This window comes from Pyrus communis, chromosome 15 (assembly GCF_963583255.1).
Source record: "Pyrus communis chromosome 15, drPyrComm1.1, whole genome shotgun sequence".
NCBI classification, from domain to species: domain Eukaryota; kingdom Viridiplantae; phylum Streptophyta; class Magnoliopsida; order Rosales; family Rosaceae; genus Pyrus; species Pyrus communis.
In genome coordinates, this window is record NC_084817.1 from 22,857,777 (window position 1) to 22,878,257 (window position 20,481).

Here is a 20,481-nt window from a genome sequence, read left to right on the forward strand (position 1 = left end):
TCGCCTAAAAAAGCTTTGCTCTCCCACTAATAATCTCCCTAATCAACTTTTATTTTAATTAATTGGATCTCCTAATCAACTTAAAAGCAGTGTTTTGGGCAGGAAGAAGGAACACGTGGTGGACCAGCGACCAAGTTTTCCCTGTCATGTGCAAATTCGTGGGGAAGGGATCCTCGTTGGATTCTCTTTGTAGGGATCCGAATAATCAATTAATCACGTTTGTTTATTGTATATCATAAGGTTAAAAATCATTTAAAATTTAAAATTTAAAATTAAATATAAATAATATTTAATAAAAACTGATCGTACGATTTACGATGAACAGACGTAATTGATTGATTTTCCCCTCACAGAGAGGATCCTTTTTCCAATTTGTGTATATATGCACCATTCGCGAGGTGCCAAAAGTTAAAAATGTAACATGTTTTAACGGTCGAAAATTCAAATTTTGAAACAAGCGGGCCACTTTTGCATTTTGCTACGCATTGAAGGGTTCAATTTAATTTTTTTTAGATTTTACTTTGATATCATGCTATTACCAATTGAAAAGAACAGATAAGGAAAAAGACCCAACATTAATGGAAACAAATGTGTTCTTATTTGGTCAAATAACTTATTTTTTTAATAACTAGTAATGGTTTTTCTATATTTAAGAAAAAGAAGAAATACTCTGTTGATTTGTTTTTTTAATAATGCGATATTTTATTTGGCACAATTGTTGATTTGTCCTCTGATCTGTATAGAGATGTCAATTTTCTTTTGAACTTTAATTTTAAATTTTTATTTAACTATCTTTTGAATTTTTATCATTAGCCAATTTTCCTATTAAACTTTAAATTTAATCGATTAACCTTTGGACTTTTATAATAGCTAATTTTCCCTTAATGCTAGATTTTAAAATGTTTATCCAATTTTTTCTCCATCTTGATCACGCGGACAACACATGACAAATGCATGAGGCAAAAAGACTAGAAATTGGATGGGGAAAATACGATAAAAAGTTTTAAAATCTAACGCTAGGGAGAAATTGGTTATTATAAAAATTCAGGGGGACATTAATTAATTATACAAGTGCAAGGATGTAATTGGATAAAATTAAGGTTTAGGAAAATTGGCAGCTCTATACAAATTTGGAGAGTACGTTGACAAATACCTAATTCTGTTTTAAATTACTATTATTTGAGTGCGAAGATACAAACTCAGATATAAAGAGGTGGACACATGACTCTGAGTCTCTGACCAAACTGATCTAATCCGTGTGTGCTATTGAGGAATCTATTCAATAGTAGTTCTTTTCAATTCAAAAACACATCTTTAAAAGCACATCTTTTTAGTTTAAAATTTTAAACATAAAACTACTAAATAAAAATATTTTTAATGAAACACTTTTGATACTGTTTATATTTAACGTTAAAAATATTTTTACTTTGAAAAGTTACTCCTGATACTATTTATTTACACCTTTATTTTATCATTTTCATTAAAAACTAAAATTTTTAAGAAGTTTTCGTTAGTTTTTCTTCTTAAAAAAGGGAAAAATGTTCTACAGAAACTTTTTGAAATTTGAAATGACCCCCCAAATATTGACGGTAAAAGCGCGCCTTCCCCACAGAGCCTCTCTCTCTCTCTCCCTCTCTGTGACATGGATATAAATGGATTTGTTGTGAAGCACCAGAGACGCTTTGAGAGAGAGTGAGCGGAAGTTGTCAAACGCTCTCAGATCCGTTGCAAATTTCAATTCAAGTTTTCATCTGTAAGCTCCCTCCTCCCTCCTCCCTCTTATCTGTTTAATTAAGATGGTTGATTTGTTTCACAGATTTACTGCTACTGCTTCTAACATTTGCTATATCAGATTCATGGATGGTTGTTTCCGAGCTAATTTTTAATGGTTTTTTTTTTTATTTTGTTAAGCATTTAGGAGGAACCCTTTTTTGGGTTCATTCCAAATTGTTCCAAAGTATCGCCCCTTATCTGGGTTCTATAAGTTCAAACCCACTTAATCCAATCTGCCTAATTGATGTAGTTCTCATTTCAAATGTGGTTAATTTCCAAATTGTTTTGTTATCTTCGTTCGTTTCAGCTACGAGTCTCGCACATTCTGTACTTTCAGTAATTTCCTTGTTCAGATTCTTGTTGCACTTACCAAGTCATATCCTTTTCGTTTTCTTTGTTTTTCTTCCGATTTTCGGACAAACCCGTGTTGTATTTCCCTTTTTTTAATTCATTTTAAATCTCCAACGTTTACCTCAGCAACCAAATGAATTCAGAAGAGAGGGAACACTGTTTGAATGTTGAGCACAAGTACCTGACCTCAAAAACTACTAGCTTTAGATAGCTCTGATTTCATGTGAATCGCTGTTGCCCGACATAATGGCTAGCTATAATTAACCAATCTAATTTCTTTCTCAAATTTTATGAATTGTGTAAAATTGTAAGTTTTTAAGATCTTTTCCTTTTATTTTGTAAATATTTTCGTAATGACCGCTAACTGTTTGATTGCTGTCCTCACAGAATGGACTCCCTGCCTGATGCTATTGTTCAATACATATTGTCGTATATGGATAACGCCAAAGACGTTGTAATTTGTAATTGTGTATCCAAGCGATGGAAGGATTCAATGCCTTATATAAGGAGCCTTTACTTCCCTAGAAGCTCCTTTGATAGCCATAAGGGCGGAGACAGCCCTGATGACATTGTATTGAAGATGGTTTCAGTGATTGAACGGTTAGAAAATCTGGTTGTTTATAGTCCCTTCTCCGGTGCTGGCCTTGCTTCGTGGTTATCAATCATAGGTCCCTCTCTTAAGTATCTGGAGCTCCGAATGGACAATCTTGCTGATTATCAGGCCTGTCTTGAAAGCCCTTCAAAATTGGATTACTTAACTGCTGCACAAAATTTGGAGTCTTTAAAACTTTGGGGAGTTTTAATGGCCCGTTCACCAAAGTGGGATGTCTTCCAGAAACTGAAGAACCTTGAAATTGTTGGAGCAAAACTGGAGGATCCTGCTTTGTCAACTGTGCTTCAGGCCTGTCCTAATCTCACCAATTTGGTGTTACTTGGTTGTGAAGGGGTGAGATCGGTTTCGATTCAGTTGCCACATTTGGAGCAGTGTAAGCTAGACTTTTATGGCTCGGGCAACTGCTCACTTTCCATGGTGTGCCCCCAAATTAAAGTCCTTGAGGTGCAAGGCTGTAGCTGGATTCGGGTTCGTGATGCAAAGCATTTGAGCAAACTTTCAATTGCCAATAATGCAGGTAATGATTTGCTATAAGCTTACGTTTGATGACTTGAAAAATGTAGTATATATTGGGTGCATTTTATTTTCTTGTTCCCCACTTGTGTGAATTATAACAATGTCTCCTTATCTTTGTGTTTTCTGGTGCGTGTTTAGGGAGAGTCTACATGGTTGATTTTGAGAAACTTGTTGCTCTAGAGTTCTTATCCATTAGGGGAGTCCAGTGGTGTTGGGACGCAATAAGAAAAATGCTTCAATGGGCAAGTGAAGTGAAGCACCTTTATATGAAGGTGGAATTCACAGGGGATTTCGAGACCCTTCAACCCTTTCCAGAGGTTGACTTCGTTGATTTCTTCAATAACCATCCCAAGCTGCAAAAGTTTGATATCCATGGAGCCATGTTTGCTGCCCTTTGTCAAAAGAACAGCCTGAAAAATGTAAGTTGATACTACTTTGTAATTTAGTTTCAGTTTAGGTCAATCTTTTAAAGTACGATTGAGTTTATATTTATTTTCTTTTCATTTTTCAGGTTGATTCAGGATTTGCAATTCCTTGCCTGGAAGAAGTGATGATCACAGTGAGATCACCGCTGAATGCTGAACAGAAAATGAGCACTCTTGAGTCCTTGTTGAAGTACGGGAAAAATCTGAAGACAATGGTGATAAAGATTCTTCAGATGAAGAGCAGTCACAGCAGCGCAGATGATTTCTTCGACGAGATTTGCAGGTTTAGATACATGAACCGAAAGATCGTTAGAATAGAATAAAAGCTTCCTTAGGGAACTTACTCATTTTTCCTTCTTAATTCATACCATTGCCTTAACTCTCTGATTAAATACAGCATGACTGCTAATTTCATTGAACTACGATCGTCATTTATTGAATCAATTCAAAATTTGGATTAAACTAATTTGTCAACTTTGCGTATGGTTTTGCTGTCTTTAATTTTATATGCCATTGTATGTGTTTGCTGTACTTTTCCTGTAAGTACTTCGTTGGGAAGTTGAATGCAACTAAACCTTCCCTAGCAAAAATGCAGAACTAAATGGATTCAGGAACTCTTGTACTTCCTCTTTGTTGGGAAGTTGAATGCAACTAAGGCATCTATGTTTTCGGCAGAAGCATGAAAACTGCCTTGTTGCAGTTGGAATCGGATCCACGATTGAGTTTTGCAACTGAAATCTCTTGTTTATCCAAGATAAAGGTGCAAACTCTCCTAATGGGAGTTTGAACTTGCAACCTCCTCTCCGTTGGAAGAGAAGGCAGCACTGCTAGACTAAGAGCGAGTTGATTGGCTTACACAATATCTACGTCACTTTTATACCATGTCGTTTCATCTTATCTTGTTGCGACTAAAGTTGGAAGGCAAATTATGAATCTTCCCTCAGGTTCATCTTCACTTCATTTAGAAGGCCGAAGACCCTCGAAATGAACCTGATTCCGAAGGAACCAAATTCCCCAAATGCGAAGTGAAAGCACAAAGCTCACGGGTTCAATTGGCTCTACGTGTCCGGACTAGTTTTTTATTTAGTCATACTTCATTTTCCAATGAAAGAGGTTCCAAATTCGAATTTCTATTCACTCGTAATGACATAAAAACTCGATATGGCATGAAAACAGATTTGCGCAAGCAAACACACGAAGCCCCCAAATCTTCAGTGCTTCTTCTCATAGCGGAAAAGTTTATGTACAACCATATTCGGTTCTATCACAATTAAGATTCATTAAGTAGTTGTTCTTTGAGAAAGCATGCTTGATTTCTTGGCCAACACGATGCATTTCTCAACCTTTAACAAAACCATGTAGCGAATGCCTATTGAATTCTCAATTTTACTTTCTTGTGTCTACACAGATAATCAGAGTAGCATAATTCAAATAAGCTTCTTCTTATGGAAAAATCTCTTCAAGTGCCATAGCTGCATACTTGAAACTCCGATGCAGAGGCCCAACGACATCATGCTAAACCACGCCACCCTCGAGTTAGTTCGTTCGCTCAAATTCCTCATATCCACTTCTCTATGTATAACCAAAATAAAACAAGGAATAAATTACCACAGAAACCGACTGGAATTCTCAATTCATTCAAATTAGGAAGATAAAGATTACCTGTTCTTGAGATAGAGTAGATGCGCATGGACAGCCTCCACTACTTGTTCAAGTTTCCGTAGTTCAAGCTCAACACCCTATATGTGGGCGGACACTCGAAATAAGCACAAATAAAGATAATGATGCAAGGAAAATAGAAATACATTAAGAGTTAGGGTTTGTGGAAACTTAAGTGACGATGACACAAGAATAACAACTCTGCTAAACACCGCGTATGTATGGAGTCCATATACACTCTTACCCAGAAATATGTGTGTGCGTCAGCTTGCAATTGAAATTCTGCATATAATGTGAAATTCAATCCTTTCTAGTTCCTAACATTGTTCACGTATCAAATGGAAACTTTCGTCCCTATGTCATAAAAACTGAATTTTACAGCATTACTATACAAAAGTTCGAATATCAAAAAGTGATTTCTAAGATCCGAATCAGCAAAACAGGCGTTTTCTCAATCTTACCAGTTCTATCTTTAAACAGTTAATTAAAGGTTATAGGAACAAAATAAAAAAAACGACAAGAATGCAGCACTCTCGCACATCAAAACTTGGCGGGCATGATGATGGGTTATTGAGCACATTTTAAGAGTTCTATAAAAGTGTGGAAGTACAGTTAACTCCACCACGACATTGCTGTATACTAATCTGAATTTAAAATGAAGAGTTGCACTTGATAAGCCAATAATCAATACAAAATTTTTAGTAGTGGTCTAAATGCAAGTTTTCCGTTAAATGAATTTACAGCTTCAGTTTAGAAATCCATTTCATTTGGCCATCGGAAACCTAAAGTGTTGAAAAACTTTTCAAGACAGTACTGAGTTCAATCTTAACGTCCACCATTGGTTGCCAAAATCCTAGCATCTGCTTATGTGAATGAAAAATAATATGTGCATAAAATGTGGGTGATATATGTATTTGTATTATTATAAGAAAAAGTGTTCTCTGGGCGCTCACCTCAATCTTCTCTTTTCTTGCTACTGAATCCCAATCCTGAGCTGCAATTCCAATTTTCCAGTCAAGGCTGACACTTACTGAACTACCTTCACGTTTGTTACCATCAACCGAAAAACAAGCCTGGTAGGTTCCAGACTCTTGTGTTGTGAAGGCAAACTGGCCATCTGTTTCATTCTCCATGTGATGAAGATTGTTCCCATATGGCGATGTAATCTAATGTAGAACAAGGACTAAAAGTTACACAAAATTTACACCGGATCTAAGATGAAAATATAATGATGCAAATCAAATGACAGAGAACTCATCAATGCAATCGCTTTCCATCAAAAACTTCATTTCCAGTTCACTACTTTCCCCTTTTCATTTTAGAGGACTTATAAACAACAGAAAAATCTACTGCTCGATTCACTTGACGACAACCAAATTATTTTCCTGCAAAGTCTCTCTCAACAAACATCATGTCACTATAACCATATAAATTATCCAATGTTCTAAAAAATGGTGCTTCTTACGGAAAGCATTTCAAGTGCTCTTGGAGTCCAAAAAAAAATTTCTCCAAAAGTCTTCCAAACGAGCCCATAATTGTTCACCATCATTAATATACCGGTCCAGTAAGCGTTGGCAGCTTGATGCACCGGAATTCATTTACATTTCAGCAGACAATGCTGACAGATACCGTCGAACCAAACATCACAACTAATGCAAAATATGTACATACACAATCTGAGGCACCAGTTGCTTCCAATTTTTTTCGCAAACAAGAGCATCAAATCGAATCGACAAATGTGAAACCAGCTAATTCATCATCACATCGCATAAAAATTAGAATTTTCTTCCAAGCATAACAAAAGAAATGACTTTTTTTTATTTTTTCAGTTGCACATCAAAAAGATATCTCAGTCGTACAAAATTTTCAGTAAGAATATTTGAAAGGAAAATGGGAGAATTGGAATTGGAGCAGACCTTGACGGAGATGGTGGGGGAGTGGCTGCGATCGTCGGAGATGACGACGTAATCGCCCAAAACGACGACGTTGTTCTGGATTTCTTCAGAGACGCACTTGGTGTCGGAGGAGGGTAAGTTCATCCAAATGGCTTCACCCGTCGGAAAGACCGAGCACACGATCAACAAAATGGTAGCGGCCGCCGTCGCAGTCGTTCTCGTCGTCATCACCGTCGTAACTCCTTTGATTTGATCCCTGAGAAATCAATGTGTATTGATATTGTGTTTCCTTGTTTTTAAAAACGGAGGAACAAATTGTACTGCCAGCTCTCCCGCTCTTAAATGTTTTGGGCCCACCAAATGACAAATAAACAACTACGTGGCAACCATTTATTGACGCTGCCACATTTTTTTAACACGTGTTAAATACTTATTGGTTGGCCTAAGATTAATGTGACTAGAGAAAATTGTGTAGTTGCAACCATGGTACAAAAGGAGGAAAGACGGAACTTTTCCACTAAAGTTACAAAATTAAGTGATCAAGATCTTTGAAATTTGATAAACGGATAAAAACAGAAAGATTTTTTTTTTAAATTATAATAATTTTAGCCATTAAATCAAATTTTAAAGGTCTGAATCATTTAATTTGATGGCTATGGTGGAAGAGATATGAAGATGATCTCTTTCCCGAAAGGATTGAGGTGTCTTGTGTGAGCGGAATTGAAAACTCTCCGGATCTCTGTATGGAGCTAGTGGACAGAGAAAGAGATTTGGATCATTCATTATAAATCTTACGACATTTATTAGTTCAGTTAACTAGCTTGCCTGATACTAATTAAGAGTCTGATTCATTTCTCTGTTCCTTGAATGATTTAGATCTCTGTCTTCGGCTTAAAGATCCCAAAATGATCTCGTTTTGCATGGGTGATACAATGTTCTGTCAATATTATGTCCCACTCACTGATACGAGCTGTATGCACGATTCAACCGTTGCAAAGATAGATTAGATGACTATATGTAAAATCTAACTGTTACTTTTCTAAAGCACTTAGTTGTATGCATCATGAAATAAATTGTCAACTAAGATCCAAATCTCCATAAATATTCAACTTTTAACCGTCACTCTTGGATTGGGGTTAGAAATATTACGTACCAACAGCACACAAAACTCATTGCTACTGTGGTATACATGGACCCTGACTATGTTGGCTGGTTGTTTTGGGTGAGATTTAATGACTTCTTTGGAGTGCCGTTAACAGCTCCCTTTCAAATCCTCAAACCCGACGACAAACATAATATGCATTTACGACAAAATAAGTTGTTCGAGATAGCCGTGGTTCACATCTAAAATCTATTACTGTTTTGTTGCATTTCACAGTTCTCTTTCGGAAAGGAAAGCCAGAAAACCGAGAGTATGTGAAGTCGTAGTTTACATTACATGACATTCAAATTTTTCTTTCTCGATATCTTTTTTCATCTACAAAAAAACTGGAGTAACATCACTTAAATAAGCTTCTTCTTTTGGAAAAAATGCTTCAAGTGCCATAACTGAAGGGTCGAAACAATAATGCAGACAGCCAACGACATCATGCTAAACCACGCAACCCGGGCATTTGTTCTTTCACTCACGTCCCTCATCTCTGATTCTCTGAGCATCCATCGAAAACAGAAACAACGAATAAATTACAGCAGAAAGACAGTACAGGAAATGTTGAATGCATTCCTATTAGGTATGTAAACCCTACCTGCCCTTGAGGTAAAGTAGATTCTCATGGATGGCGTCAACTGCTCCTTCGAGTTTTCGCAGCTCAAGTTCAAGACCCTACATATGAAGGAAATGTCAGTCCATGTTAGTGGTGGCTATTCAATATCCGACACAATTGAGTACGTTTTAGTTTAGTCGTGTTAATGAAATTTCACGTACTGTTGCATGTTCAAGAAAGTCTAACAAATACGACGTATCTAACCTTGAGGAGTCAATGTTTGAACCGACGAGGATTGTACTAGCTTATATGCCATGGCAAGGTTATAATCTTAGGTCCAACATATATACAACATAAAGTATGTATAGTAGAGAGGGCAGAATAAAAAGTAAAAAAGGTCTGCAGACAGAACTAGATCATTTGCTGAATCACTGTAAGTATAATAATAACTGTATGATGCATCAACACGCAGCTAATGGTCTTGGAGAATGCAGAGGATACAAGACATAACAAGGCACCAAGCCTTGAACAATACACAATTTTCATATATTCCAAGCTTTTTAATCCTAAGGACTCATTAAATATAGGCTCCAGTTAGAAAATGTGATTACGACATAGAGGCTCTGGGCAAAAAAGGGTAGAGGAAGACTTGGAAAAATACTTTAAGAAAAGACATGGAGAACTTGGTGCTAACGGAAGATTTGTCGCAAAACCGAGCGCAGTGGAGTTCTAGGATTCGTACAGCCGGCCTCACTTAGTGGGATAAGGCTTTGTTGTTGTACTCATTAATCACAAAAGACCCAAGAAACTTTAAAGACTTCCTAATAACAATTGATCCGCTAAAGACTCTGAATTAAACTTGAATTAATTATTAATCATCATATTTTATATTCTGATTCTTGAACTACCATGGGCATTTCTCCTTAGACCGAAAAAGCCTTATTTTTAAATTTGGGCCAACGAGCTTAGTCTTGGGATTCCAAAGAGGCTATTGCTTGTTTAATCAAGCTGTAGTTACTGCATCAAATACCCTAAAACACGTGAATGTGCATCAGGTTGCACATGAAAGTTTGCGTGTATAATACTAAAGTTTACTCCTTTCTTCCTACCTTCAAGCTATCAAGTTCAAATGTCACAAAACTTCTAATATTAATGAAATGGTTTTCTGAACTGCGAACATGATCAATAAATAGGATTTTTCAAAAAGGCAAAAAAGTCATGCCACTTCATCAAAACTAGGCGAGTATATGCTGATGCAATCAAAGAACATATTTAAAGAATTGTATAACGTTTATAATTAACTCAACCACCACATTGGAGTGAAGGCTGTGCACTTGACTTGATGAATCCATATCAGGATTATTAATTGGCAGAAAGCAGATATGCAGTCACATGTACCAACAACTTTCAACTCACCAATTCATTTCTAATATTATTTCAGACACCAAATTTTAAAAACCTTTAAACATGATACTCAGTTCATGTCTATGTCCCTGGGATAAAACAATGTTACCATTAATAAAAACAATAGAAAAAACGAACGACAAATATTATGGCAGTGCTTACCTCAATTTTCTCTTTTCTTGCTACTGATTCCCAATCCTTAGCTGCAATTCCAGTTTTCCAGTCAAGGTTGACACTTACCCCTCCACCTCCAGGATTGTTACCATCAACCCAAAAACATGCCAAGTAATTTCCAGCCTCATGAGTTGTGAATGCAAACTGACCGTGTGTTGCGTTCGCCTTTTGATGAAGATTGTTCCCATACGGTGATGTCACCTAAAGAAGAGCAAGAAGTACTATGAAAAGTGCTAAGAAAGCAAAAGGAAATCTAAGACGAAAAGATAATTATCCAAGACGGTAGAGCACTTGTCAATGTATTAGAACTCCATTTGCAATTTTCCGGTACTGTTTCCTTTAAGATCCAAAGGAGTTATCATAATGAAAAATATAATGCTCAATTAACTTGAAACAGAAACTTCGTTCATAAATTCACTTAAATTCTCCTCAGACATCAAGTTACAAGTTTGAATCCTGTCCAAGAATTTGAGGTTGTAGAAATGATATACCTTTTTTCCAAGTGCTACAATTAGAACTTTAGAGAAGAAAATCAAATAAATGTTAATATTGAAAAATTCCCAATACAGAGGACAGACCACCTTTGCATTGACTAGAAACTGGTAAGATAACCGATGGTCTGATTGTTAACAGACGTAATTATTGCTATACCCCAGCTAAAGGTGTCGATGTGACTCTGCAGCCGCAGATCAAATCAACGGCCTTGAGAGTGAAAGAAACCCCATTTTGTTCTACAGCCTAGAAACTCCTTGGTAAAGGGCTGAGTCTGACCACATTAAAAAAAGGTTTGACAAGCAACAAAACATCAAAGTGGAAACCAAGATCCCGTCGAATACTAAAGGAAGGAATGAAGAAATTGTGTAACTTGAAGGAAGAAGATACATTACTCATTAAGGAAACTCCTTTCCAATCCCACAAAATGGTAGGATTCGACGGGTTAAGTTTCCTTCATGTCTAATCCCTTCTAATCCCCTCAAAATAAGAAACCATTCACCTTAAACTTCCAGATAGCATGAATTTTACGAGTAATCCAATCCTAGGCACCGAATGAGCCCATAATATACAAGTCAAATGACCGAGAACCATCAAAGTAATTATTTTTATTTTTTATTTTTTTGTTAAAAAAAAAAACTTATAATTTGTTTCTCCTTTTGCAATTTACAGCAGGAGTTTCGTTTATTATACTCTTAATTAAGAGGAGTTCAGGCATACATGAAAATCTACAGATCAACAAATTTTAGTAAGAAAAACATCCAAGCAGGATACAAAGATCCAAACTTCACAATTTAGATCCTCTTTTCTTCTTAAAATTTACCCAAACGGCAGAAAATCCGATAAACTAACTACTGGGTTTTCTGCTAATATATGTATTTGCCTAATTGCAATAAAAATTAGAAAAAATTAAAATCGATTACGAATTAAAGGAAAGGGGCAAAAAGGAGCGAATTGGAGCAGACCTTGGCGGCGATGGTGGGGGTCTGGGAGTGATCATCGGGAATGACGACGTAATCGGCCAAAACGACGACGTTGTTCTGGATTTCATCCGAGACACATTTCGTGCCGGAGGCAGGTAACGTCACCCAGATGGCTTGGCCAGTCCGTACCACGCACAGGATCAACAAGATGGCAGCAGCAACCGCACTCCCACTCCAACTCCTCCTCGTCGCCATCGCAACTCCTCTGCTTTCTCTCTCCTCTCTGTTTCTCTCTCTTCTCTCTGTTTCTCCCCCAAACGACGACGTTGTGTGCTTCCTTCGTTTCCGAAACGGAGGAGATACGGATACCCAGCAACCGAAGATGGTTTTTCCCCTGCGTCGACTTTTTCACGCAGGAAGGAAGGAACTGGGTTTTGTGAATTCTCAGATCTGTTGGCGACGACTGGGCCTGATTTATGCGACTTGTCTTGGTTTTGGGCCCAAGGCTGTTTTTTGGGCGTGGGAGACTGTGGCTTTTACGATCTTTAATTGATATTGTCATGTTAATTACTGTCTAATGATATTCTTTTGCATTTACAATTGAGAGGGTTTTTATTTATTTTTATTATTTTTATAACAAAACTCGATATTTTATTGAAAGAAAATGCACTACATCAACTCCTGGCTGAGGAGATCCTGAATGAGATCAGAAGGGTCCTTTAACCATACAAATTCATTGCCAATAGAACTGGCAAACGTAACGAATTTATGGGTAACCCCATTACATGTTCTTGGCACGTGCACAAAATGGACCGGAGAAAGCAACTCCGCCACTTGCCTGGCATCCTCTGCTAGTAAACCAAACTCGAACAAATCCCAATAGTAGTTATTGATAGCAGCGATAGCAAGAGCATAATCACTCTCCACAATAACCTGTCTAACCTGGATGATCACTCTTCACAATCGAGAGGTTAGATTCAACTTTCATGGATCATAATGAAAAGAACGTATTATATTTTTGTTGAAAAAAATTAAGATGCTTTAGATCACTATATCCGATTGAAAATTCATTGCTCAACGAATTTGGATCAAGAATTTCTAGTGAGACATACAAATCACAGTTTAGCATACGTTTATTTTACATATATGTCAAATTGTGTTTGTTCAAAAAAGAAAAGGAAAGAAGTCAAATGGTGATGTGCAGCCCAGACAAGCATGAATGATCCTTAAGAAGTTGGAAAACGTAAGAATTTTCATAATGTCATAATAATCCCAATACAATTCCACAAAATGATCCTTAAGAAGTTGGAAAACGTAAGAGATTTTACCATCCACAAGGTATATAACTTAGCTAGTTATGAGGTATATAACTTGGCTACATTTGTAGTACATGCTTCAAGAAAAAGACTAACTTAGCTACTTATGAAGATAATAACACCATATGTCATTTCTCATGCATAGGAAAGAGAGGGAACAATAAAATTGAGGATATGAATTAGTGGGAAAAAATAGAGGGAAAATTTTGTTTTTTTATTTATTTTTAGTTTTTTTAATCATTTTTAAGAGTGAAATGACTTAACTACCCTCACATGTTGTGCACATGATCTCACTTAACAGAAATATGAATGGAATATATGAAAAACTAACGGGGGCAAATCGGCTAAAAAAAATTAGTTTGAGTCCTTAATTGGTTCCAATAGAAAAGTTCAAGGGGAAAATCGAAAACTAGGTGAAAGATCAGGGGATAAATCGACAGTTTACTCAATTAGTTTATCATGCACTCTTAGTTTATCATGGCCTCTTGTTTAATTCCAGCCATTGCTTTCGTTTGATTAATCCATATCAATAATCAAAAACAAAAAAAATATGTAAAAAGCTAAAAAGACTCTTAGTTTATCATGTACTCTTGTTTAATTCCAGCCATTGTTGTTGTTTGATTAATCAATATCAATAATCAAAAACAAAAAATATATGTAAAAAGCTAAAAAGAGTGTAAATCACATCCCTATCCTTGTTTGACCTCGCTAACTTTGATTGAATTTTAACTGGACTACTTATTAGCGTAGATCCGTGTTTATTCCATGTAAAAACTAAGTTTAATGGGATTAAACATCCCCCCCGGGGGGCGGGTGAGAACCCAAAACGATGTTGTTTCACCCTCGCCAATTCCCCTTCCCCCTCCTCCTCCTCTTTCTCCTCGCTTTCTTCTCTTTCTGCTCAGTCTCGATCCGATTCACCTCGATCCGATCCGACTGATGCTCATCGAGTTCATCCGCAAAGGCCGTCTGGATTCAGAGGCAAATTATAAAGTTTAGTTCCATTGCAAAATGGACAAAAAAAAAAAAAAAAAAGGGCTAACCTAATTCAATATTGTATCAAACACTTTACTTTTAGAATGTGATATACACATACCTCATTTTACTTCTTACACACATTTTTTATTTTTGGTTGTCGGATCGGATGAATTGAAGAAGATCAATAGACATAAATTATCAAAGGTGAAGTAAAATAGAGTGTGTAGATAGCACATTTCTTACTATTTTTATTCTGCTTAGTTCAAGTTAAGCCAATTTAACTTAGCCTCTAAAGTTAATCCAATCATAAATAATCCGGTTCAACCAATGCGCTCTAGATTATTTTGGAAAAGGGATCCTCTCTGGATCATTTTCACAAAATCCTAGCAATCAACAAATATGAGTTTTTGAAATTTGATCCAACAGCTAAAAATAGGGATTCGTTTAAAAATTATAATAACTTTAATCATTAGATCAAATTTCAAAGATCTGAATTTCTTGATTGATAAGATTTGATAGAAGGGATCGGAGATGATCCATTTCAGATTATTTTGGCCATGCTTGTCTCATCATGCACTTGACCTCACCCATGACTCCATGAGTTGACATAAAGTTGAAGGTAGGTCTACTTTTATATAAAAATATTTTAAGTGGCTAAAGTAGCCTCCCTCCATTATCTTACCCACCATAGACTAATCTTAAAGCTAAATCTACCATAATATTCTTCCTCCCACAACACCAAGTTACCAACAATAGCAACAACAACATGGAAGGTCTCATTGCCCAATTCAGCTTCCTCTCCAACCAAGCCTTGCAAGACAAAACCTTCGACCCCTCGACGATCGAGGACCTCATGAAGCTGTTCGAGCTCGAAGCCTACAACTCGTGGGCAGCAGTCGAGCTCGAAATGCAACAAGAGTTGGAAGAAGCTGAGAGTGCCATGCAGGAAGCGGAGGACTACATGGACTCGGTGATGGAGAGCGCCATGGACGAGTTCAGACGCTTCGAGGAGGAGATGGAACGCATGTCGAAAGCGGAATTGGACAAACTGGAGGCAACGGCGGAAGGGGCTAGGAGGATGGGGATGTTGGTGGAGAATGCAGCAACTGTTGCTGCCAAGAGGTATATTGAGGCTGCACTCAACTCTGCTACTGCTTCAATGAAATCGGCTTGGAAGGGCATTTCTGCTAAGAAGGTTCACCCTTCTTAATTAATCATGTATTAATTGGATTCTAAGTATAATTACTGCCTTTGTATTTGCTTAATCTTCATATGTGAAAACTGGGATTTGGGCCATGTCAGTGTAAAAGAATGAGGCGTTTTGGAATTAAGGATCATAATCTTCTACAAAATACAGTTGAGAATAAAATAATACCTTCTGAAATATTGTTTTTGTTCAGGATGCATGAATCATATCAATCGCATATAAATTCCTTATTTTTTTTTTTGTGTTCTTTTTAGAAACGATATCTAATTGTAACTTGGGTGGACGGTCAGAAAAAGATCATGGCGTAAAGGAACAATCTTTCCAAGAGGAAAGTTTTTGTTTGGAGACCAACTTGCGTAAAACGAGTTTTTTGTTTCGTGGTGTTTTGATCTTGTAATATTATGTAAGTAAATAAAAACTTACACAGATATTATTATTTTTTATTAAACGATATAATTTTGGTAGATTAGATTCATCATAGGTAAAATTTGAACCTACTTCGTCCTGCCAGAATTTAATATCTTTTTATCACTATAATAAAGGATCAATTACCCTATCATCATATTATTGAGCCGGAATGTTACAGTCACAGCTAAGTCGTTTAATTTTTAATTCTTATTTGGAGAAAGAGAAGCAGCAAACGGGGGTAGCCGTTGATGGTGGGATGTGGGTTGTTGTTCATTGTCGACTGCTTTGACATCAATAATTGAGTCTGAATAAATTATTTTATACTGCGTATATATGTATGTACTAGCAAATTTAAAATTGCTAAGGAAATTTAAAATGAAGGAAATTGAAATTACGAAATTTTATTTTTTAAAAATTTGTAAAATTTATTGTTTGGTTAGATACAGAGTTTAATGTTTAATGTGTGTATAGAGTTAGTAACATATAAATGAGAGATAGTAGTTAGGAAATGTGTTAGTAGTGGTGCCAGAGACGGCGGTAATAATGGTGGGTGATGGTGGCAACGGTGATGAAGATGGGTAGATTGGGTAGTGGCGGTCGTAGTGGCGGCCGTAGCAGCGGGGAAACATTGATATGTGGTGGTGGCAGCAGTCGTGATGATGATGATGGTGGTGGTGGTAGTGGTCATTCATGGTTGAGTTTTTTTTTAATTTATTTTTTTATATACTTTATTTGTAAACTTTCCATTCATAAAACATTTAGAAAAAACTGCCTTTTTATGAAATTTAAACTTGAGAATTTGAAGTCTCAAATTCAGAGTATTTTTTCACGCGGAAATCTTAAATTTCTATGTTTATGAATCCAAACAAGAGAATTGATGCACGTCAACTAAAAATTTTGACTTTTATCCAAATTTCAAATATATTTTTCTATAGTGTTACTTCTTTTTTCCCCTCACCAATTGATTTCATTCCAGCATCCAATTAATTTAAAATGATCAACCTGAATCCTGAATTGGCTAATTAGGGAAATAAAGCAAATTTCTTTCTTCAAAATTAACAATAGCCTCATTGCCTGGTAAATAAACAGCTAAGCAAAATTTAGCACACCATTTCCAGAACCAATTCAAGATGGTATTTGAAACATGAAAGTATATCTTATGTCACACGAAGATCTCATCGGGCCGGTCTAAAGACAATTTTATTGACTCGTCTGGCCGGTCTAAAGTACATGCCGATTAAATACATGCTCACAATTAACATATGGTTCAGGTTGTTGTGTTGAAATATAGAATCTGTTACAAGTTCCAGCAAGACTAACAAAATTGCGAATTCAAAATTTGAGCATTGTAACATTCGCGACGATGTATAGACAAAACTGAGTCAGAGTCAGGAAGGTTGGATCGATGAGGGTCTGAATATCAACTCACATATCCATAGCTTGGGGTCCGATTGACGCCTTAGATTTATTTTCTTTCCTCTTCTTGCTTCCACTTCTGTTTTTCCTTCTCTCTGGCTTGACATCTACGACTGGCTGAGTACTCTGCAAGTGTTGATGAATGGCAGCTAGGGGATTCGACTTGAAAGTGGGATGATTGAGAACTGTAGTCAACTGCTTTCCTTCCTTCAATCTGATGAAATGGAAACCATTATTACTTAACTGAAATTCCGTTGGAGAATGTGAAAATGAAAAGTAAAGAATGCAACCGGATTTAGAATCAAAGGAACTGGAAAACTTACACTAGCTTTTTCTTCGATTTACAATTTATCTTGAACTCCGAAGCAGGTGTGGGTCGCTTTTCCTTCAACTCCGGAAGGAATTCTGAGAAAGAAGAGAGATCATATGCTTTCAGTTTCTTCTGTCGACTACGTAGTTTCTTCTTCTGGTAAAAAATAAAGTTAACTCATTACCATACAACGCATTGTAAAAGAACACTAAAACATAATGATAAGGGTTCAAGTTATAGCAGTAACATACAGAATAAAAAAAAATCCAGAAAACAATTGTTATCGCAACAAACAAAATGCCAAGTCGAAGTTTGATACAGCATTTTGTTTGGGGCGGGGGAATATTTGAAGAGAAAAATCCAGAATTTCTAGAAATTTAGTACTGCCCTTTTCCTGCCTTAAGCTACTTCAAGTTCATATAGAGCAACCACGGTTTTCAAAATCACTGCTGTGGTAACTTTTTCCTCATCAGTTTACACAAGTTGCAGGTTTAAAGATTGGGAACGGTTTCAACTCTTATAAGCCGTACGAAGCGGCTCGGTGTTGGGTTTTCGTTGGGCCCATTTTGAACCTTTAAAAATGGGATCAAAATCCCTGTACACTGAAAATAGGCCAGAAGACATCCTATCATCCCTTGTCTGGCCCCAATATGCAGTCCGTACTAAGCTTTAAGTTGCCCAGGAAAACGAAATGCAAGACCCCACTAATGTGTATTCTTTTTTGTTTGTTGCTAAACCCCATTCTTGTGAAAGAACCTAGTTTTTGCAGAAGAGCTTAGGTGTTTCCATACTTTTGTTTGAAACCAAAGAGAACATGTGCAAAGTCAGCAACCCTCCTGCACCTTCATTGTCACCCATCAATAGATGGTGTAAGGTACTAAGGATGCTTTCTCGCAACTTGATATGTGTTGATGCCAAATGGGTGATCACCCCTTCGATCCCAAGAGAACTCGGAAGAGTCCCTGTCACTAGTCCCCTCTTGCCAATCCTTGATTAATCAAAAATGTTACTCATCTTTTTGTCCACTACAAATAGGGCTGAAACTCGCTCAGGTTCCATGAGTGGGAGGCCAAATAAAGCTGCGAAGTTTTAAACTTCCCAGACCCAGGTTTTGATAATGGACAACAAACATGACTTTTGATTACTGTCTCTCTCCCTCCAAACTTGAAAGGAACTTCCTATGTAATTACTTTTGTGCCCCTCTCCATGAAGCATTGTTAAATAAACACATCCTATGTCTATTTTCACAGTGTAGCTTCTCATTCTGTTTCACTCAATGATCTTGATCAACCCACACCAACATCCACACCCACACCACGAGTAACCACCAGTGTTGATAACTCACATTCTCTCCCACTCTCACAAATAATAACAAAAAATACAACGAAAAATATTCCTCTCATGCCATGTTGGAAATGAGAACTAGATTAGACTAGCTAAATGACTAGATTTCATGTGCAATCAAGGAGGAATATGGATGTGGTATAGCTAACTGACTAGATTTCATGTGTGTATCAAGGAAGAACGTGGATGCGGTAGTCTAACATGGAGGATTACGATGGAATATTCCTAAGAGGTTGATGCCTAAAGCGTTTCCCCATTAATTGCCTTAAAATGGTGGGATTGGTACGGATATGATTTAGTCATCAACCTCTTATGATTAATCCATTTTAATCCTCCATATAAAAACACAACATTTCATACTCTTCCTTGATTGCACAGAAAATCCAGTCATTTAACTATTCCAATTTCTTATAGTCTAATCCTCCACATCAACATAGCCTCAAATTTGATTGAGAATACCATAGACAAACAACCAATACCTAAAAATGAGCTCAAAGCAACCAACCGGAAAACCATGAACATTAAACATTATGTCACCGCCAATTAATTGCTCTGAAGTCTAAAAACTCAAATACATCTTCCGCTATTGCAGACCTCCTCCAATATCACCTCATCAAATGACATATCTAAACTACCAAGAAAAATTATGTAGCACAAAAACTCCGGTGATAATACCGGAAAAGCATTGGTATTTCGTCAAACAAAGCGAAAGTTGATGAATTGGAGATCCTCACCTTAACAATAGTCTTCTGTGCACCCAAGGAAGAAACTGCATCTCTAACCTCTGCATTGTTCATTGACAAAATTAAATTTTCGGAAAAGCTATATATCGAAGAGCAATCATCCTTCAGAGAGAAACTAATTGGGGATCAAAATCTGTATTGATATTTACTGATACGATTCATTTTCGAGAGACACAGAAAATCCAAACTTACTAGCATAAAATTCGAGCTTCTTTTCGAACTTGCGGTCGGCTTTGGTCGACGATTCTGATCTGCACCCATAAATTAAAACTCAGAGAGAGAGAGAGAGAGAGAGAGAGAATGGGTTGCGCTGCATGGTGATAAGGTCTTACCGTGAACCTGGCTTCCCCATCACTCAAACTTTCGAGCTTTGGTAGAGAGCGAAAGAGAGATATACAGAAAGAAAGAGAGATCGTGTAGAGGGGAAGGTTAGATGGGTGGAGGTGTGGTAGTTGGGGTGGTGGTGGTGCTGCGATGGTTGGCGACCGTGATGGGACCCTGAATGTTGATGCGGCGGGGCTGCGGATTTAGGAGGTGGTGGTGGTGCGCAGGGGTTTATGGTTTGTCATGTTTTATTATTATTTATTTTAAATTGTATGAGTATATTTTTAGAAAAAGCCCTCTCCGTCTTTCGTATTTTCATCCGAGGCCCAACATTTTCTCAAAATACCAAATTTATCAAAATCTCCGTCCGTCCGTCTGTCGCACCAAATTACAATACTGCCTCTGTTAGGAGTTAGGGTTTCGTTCAAGGCGGAGCTCGGCGGTTTCCGATCTCCCTGATTGCTCTCTTGTCGTAGGTACCATCTGCTGTGCTCTGTGCTTCACAGG

At 37.0% G+C, this 20,481-nt stretch overlaps 5 protein-coding genes across 5 annotated transcripts; 2 read left to right on the forward strand and 3 right to left on the reverse strand.

Moving 5' to 3' along the window:
- The first annotated feature begins 2,496 nt into the window (after positions 1-2,496).
- On the forward strand, positions 2,497-4,107 carry LOC137716749 (F-box protein At1g10780-like). Its single transcript, XM_068456127.1, has 3 exons — positions 2,497-3,254; positions 3,392-3,672; positions 3,765-4,107. The coding sequence occupies exons 1-3, from the start codon at positions 2,513-2,515 to the stop codon at positions 3,999-4,001; spliced, it is 1,260 nt and encodes a 419-aa protein (XP_068312228.1). The 5' UTR covers positions 2,497-2,512; the 3' UTR covers positions 4,002-4,107.
- Positions 4,108-4,859: 752 nt separating this feature from the next.
- Positions 4,860-7,498, reverse strand: LOC137718471 (transmembrane emp24 domain-containing protein p24delta3-like). Its single transcript, XM_068458028.1, has 4 exons — positions 7,254-7,498; positions 6,291-6,503; positions 5,341-5,417; positions 4,860-5,250 (listed from the first exon to the last, which is right to left on the reverse strand). Exons 1-4 carry the CDS (start codon positions 7,458-7,460, stop codon positions 5,106-5,108), a joined length of 642 nt encoding a protein of 213 aa, XP_068314129.1. The 5' UTR covers positions 7,461-7,498; the 3' UTR covers positions 4,860-5,105.
- Positions 7,499-8,569: 1,071 nt separating this feature from the next.
- Positions 8,570-12,334, reverse strand: LOC137717557 (transmembrane emp24 domain-containing protein p24delta3-like). The gene is made up of 4 exons (XM_068456955.1): positions 11,971-12,334; positions 10,502-10,714; positions 8,978-9,054; positions 8,570-8,880 (listed from the first exon to the last, which is right to left on the reverse strand). The coding sequence occupies exons 1-4, from the start codon at positions 12,181-12,183 to the stop codon at positions 8,736-8,738; spliced, it is 648 nt and encodes a 215-aa protein (XP_068313056.1). The 5' UTR covers positions 12,184-12,334; the 3' UTR covers positions 8,570-8,735.
- A 2,546-nt stretch (positions 12,335-14,880) lies between these two features.
- On the forward strand, positions 14,881-15,614 carry LOC137718532 (uncharacterized). Its single transcript, XM_068458084.1, has one exon. The coding sequence runs from the start codon at positions 14,989-14,991 to the stop codon at positions 15,430-15,432; it is 444 nt and encodes a 147-aa protein (XP_068314185.1). The 5' UTR covers positions 14,881-14,988; the 3' UTR covers positions 15,433-15,614.
- Positions 15,615-16,952: 1,338 nt separating this feature from the next.
- Positions 16,953-20,475, reverse strand: LOC137717303 (uncharacterized). Its single transcript, XM_068456613.1, has 5 exons — positions 19,983-20,475; positions 19,843-19,901; positions 19,642-19,691; positions 17,577-17,719; positions 16,953-17,467 (listed from the first exon to the last, which is right to left on the reverse strand). The coding sequence occupies exons 1-5, from the start codon at positions 20,000-20,002 to the stop codon at positions 17,263-17,265; spliced, it is 477 nt and encodes a 158-aa protein (XP_068312714.1). The 5' UTR covers positions 20,003-20,475; the 3' UTR covers positions 16,953-17,262.
- Between the last annotated feature and the right edge of the window lie 6 nt (positions 20,476-20,481).